Genomic DNA, 3,717 nt, shown 5'->3' on the forward strand with positions numbered 1-3,717 from the left:
CAATAAGAGTTTTGACTTGTAACATCAGCACATGTGTGTTTTTTTCTGCACGTGTTTTTTTTTATTATTGTATGTTGTGTGTTTGTGTGCATGAAGTAGAAAGAGAAAGAAGTAACGCTGATTTTTTTTTTTTTCAGAGCCGGCGTCCCGAGCTTCTCGTTGCCTATATTAACCAAACCCATCATCTGTGGCAAAAGATCGGCTGCCTTGTGTCACTCCGGCTCGCCGTCACCTTGGCAACCGCTGCCGAGGTGAACTGCCGGCTGGGAGTTCCACAGAGCAGCAGTCCACAGCGCTGCCACAGGACGTATATGTGTCTGCACTTGTATACAGTATCACACAGCAAGGTATAATTTGTTTTCCAGAATGGGGTTACGTGGTGTGTCCAGTAAGCTTCAATAGAGTCAACATGGCTTCATACAAAATGGTGTAGGCTAAGGACAAATACTTTTGGTTTATGTTACGGAGGTGACAACATAACGAAACTCCCAGTGCTGCAACTACGGTGAATATTTTAAGCATCAACAAATCGGCGAGTTATTTTGTCCACAACATGTTTTCTCCATAAAACAGCAGAAACTATGAAATTACAAACTTTTCCGAGATACAAAAAATATATTTTTCTATTCCAACTCTCTTGATAACCTATAAGATGTTGAGTTAAAAAAAAGGTTTCTAATCTGTAAATGCAACAAGCAAAAGTTTGAAATTTTTAATGCAATAATTGATCGATTATTGGAATTATTACAGAGGAATTTCAAACTGCTTTCAGTTCAAATGATATAAATATTAGACATATATGTTTTGACTTCATACAATTCATGAGATAATGTTTATTGTCTTTGAGTTTGTCTTTGACTCTCATGAACGACACAATAAGTATGAATTAACCTTTTTGACAGGTAGAGACTTATATTTAACCCTGTGTGTGTGTGTGTGTGTGTGTGTGTGTGTGTGTGTGTGTGTATGTGTGTGTGTGTGTGTGTGTGTGCGTTTGGGCCACCTCAAGTATTTTAACACAATTTCCCTCGTGTAAGATTTATTAAATTATTTGTCTGTTCAGTGAAGGTAAACACAAGTGGAAGAAATAAATAATCACAAGAAATGCACAACAGACGTACTTGTACATTAACTTAAGGGCATGTTTGCTAGTTTCCAAAAAGAAAGAAAAAAGTTTCCTATGAAGGAGAAACTGGAATGATTTCTACTTTTTGTCCATTTTAAACAACATAAAACCATTGACACAACACAAAAGTGAGAAACACCTTTTAACACCTGATAAATGATTGCTTATCATAAACACAACAAAATGCTGAATAAATGCCTTTCAATTCAAAAACCATATAGGTAAGAGTGGGGCATTGAAATCTGCAGCATTACAAGGGAACTTATTTTTATTATTAACTGCACAAATAGCTTTTTTTCTGAACTTGAGCCTTAAGGTCTCTGGAAAAATTTAATGTAAAAGACATAAAACTGGTTTTCTTCTCAGATTTCCGTTTAACTTTTGGTTTTCAGTCCCAAAGGATGATCCATTGTGCAGGAAAATACTCGACGAAGGGTAAAATGACATCTGTCCTGTTCTGAAATGAACGCAGACTGGATAATAACTGGACATATGTAGTGTACGAAAAGTTAAGCAAATACTTGAGTCTTTCGGGGGAAACGTTTCTCTGAATTTCTAATCAAACACAGTTATTTTCACGTGTCGCTGTACATCCTCTTGCAGTCTATGGAGGGTGACGGAGTGTCGGGACCCATGCTGCCCACCTGTGAGTACGCGTCCTCCGGGGTGCGCGGGAGTCCAGGTGGCGTCATGCGCTTCTCTTTCTGCCTGCGGTTGCAGAACCAGACCCGGACCACCTCCTTCTCCAGCTGCAGAGTGTCCGCCAGAGAGGTGATCTCCTGCGCGGAGGGTTTTGAACACTTGAGGAAGTGGCTCTCCAGCGCGCCTTTTACGCTCACCTCGATGGACGTGCGCTTTTTCCTCTTCCTGCCCTGCGTGGCGATCTTATCGATGCTGGTCGGGCTCCCGGTCGTGGAGTCGGCCTCCTCCAGCCATTTGTTGAGCAGAGGCTTCAGCTTGCACATGTTCTTAAAGCTCAGCTGCAGCGCCTCGAACCTGCAGATGGTGGTCTGTGAGAACACGTTGCCGTACAGGGTGCCCAACGCCAAGCCCACGTCTGCCTGCGTAAAACCGAGCTTGATCCGTCGCTGCTTGAACTGTTTGGCGAAATGCTCCAAGTCGTCAGACGTCGGCGTGTCCTCGTCTGAGTGCGGCTCATGGTTCACACCGTGATGCTGGTGATGGTGTGTGTGGTGATTGTGGTGGTGATGCTGGTGGTGATGCTGGCTGCCGTGGTCCAGCTCCGGGGACTGGCCGCGCACCAGCCCCGGGTGCATGAGGCTCTGTCCTGCGTGTGAGCTGAGCATCCCGTTCACAGTAAACCCTGGCTGGGAGTAGATGAGGGACTGCTGCTGCTGCTGCCCCTCGGAGATGCCGATGTGCGCCGCGGAGGAGCCTCCCCAACTTCCCGGGTGAGTCTGATGAGGACCCAGATGTGGGGACCTGTGGTGCAGAACGGATCCCGAGTGGAGGTCCTCCCTGCCGCCGTTTCTCTTCACCTCTTGCTGCTGGGAGCTGGGTGGCCACGGGGAGCCGGCCTCGACTGCTGCCACCGCGGCTGCGGCTGCTGCGGCTGCGGCGTGCGGCAACGACGTGACCCACTGGTGAGCGTGGCTGAGCATGTGGCCCCCGTTGCTCGCCACCATGGTTCCCTGCATGAAGTCACTCTGCACCATCTTAACTGACGGGTCCCCTCTGTAGCCACTGGAAACCGTGGTCACAGCGGTGCTGCCCGGCTGCATGCCACCACCCCTCCGGTCAGAGTGAAGGACCGGGCCGGATAAAATCCTGCTGCTGGTTAGATAGGGACTGGAGGTTGCTGTTGCCATCCCACAAAGCATAAATCTGGATATGTGTTGATCAAAGTCCCACTGTTCCTAATCCATAAATTCAGTCTAGATCACCATTCGTTATCTTTGTGCAACTCGCAAATTAAAATCACTCCATTGAGGCTTAGATGGTAATTTTAGTTGATGACTTCTTGGTGAAAAACGCGCTTCGTTACGCAGTCCTGTGCGACAAAACTTTTCTGTCCCGTGAGCTGCGCCGTGCGTAATCCACAGACCCGACGATATGGCAGAAGACCTTCTCTACGCCCAAACCCGAAGAGGTGTTCGATTTTCTCTATATTTAGAAATATACTGGATGTGAGTAAATGATACCGACAAAAAAGAAAAGAGACTTTAAAGCCTCTAAAGCGATGTGGTCCTCTCAGGTCACTCCAGCTGCTCTAACCGGTGCGTCCTCTGTGCAGCGAGGGAGACGGGCATGTGTTTACGTTGTGCCAGGGCTGCGGATTCCTCTTCAACCTCCGTCCAATTACAGCTGGAAGAGTCTGCAGAGCTCCCGCTGATTGGACGCGCAGCCAGAGAAAGGAGTTGGTGCATCTCAGAGTCAAACCTCGGGTGCACAAAGTTCTTGTAGCAGGAAAACGCAACAATGCAAACGAAAAATGACCTCTTGCAATAAGGGGGGAAAGACACTGAGGAATCCGTGTGTGTTTTTAAGCAGCATGTACACGAATAACGCTGAAGAAGAAAAACCGGCAACAAAAAGTCTTCCAAACTATAAAAACAAGGTTTATGATTATA

General features: G+C 46.8%; 1 protein-coding gene across 1 annotated transcript; it reads right to left on the bottom strand.

The window, feature by feature from the left end:
• Window positions 1-885: 885 nt before the first annotated feature.
• On the bottom strand, window positions 886-3,355 carry pou3f3a (POU class 3 homeobox 3a). Its single transcript, XM_062401926.1, has one exon. It carries the CDS (start codon window positions 2,965-2,967, stop codon window positions 1,702-1,704), a length of 1,266 nt encoding a protein of 421 aa, XP_062257910.1. The 5' UTR covers window positions 2,968-3,355; the 3' UTR covers window positions 886-1,701.
• Window positions 3,356-3,717: the final 362 nt, after the last annotated feature.

Source organism: Platichthys flesus, chromosome 13, assembly GCF_949316205.1.
Source record: "Platichthys flesus chromosome 13, fPlaFle2.1, whole genome shotgun sequence".
In the NCBI taxonomy this organism is placed as follows: domain Eukaryota; kingdom Metazoa; phylum Chordata; class Actinopteri; order Pleuronectiformes; family Pleuronectidae; genus Platichthys; species Platichthys flesus.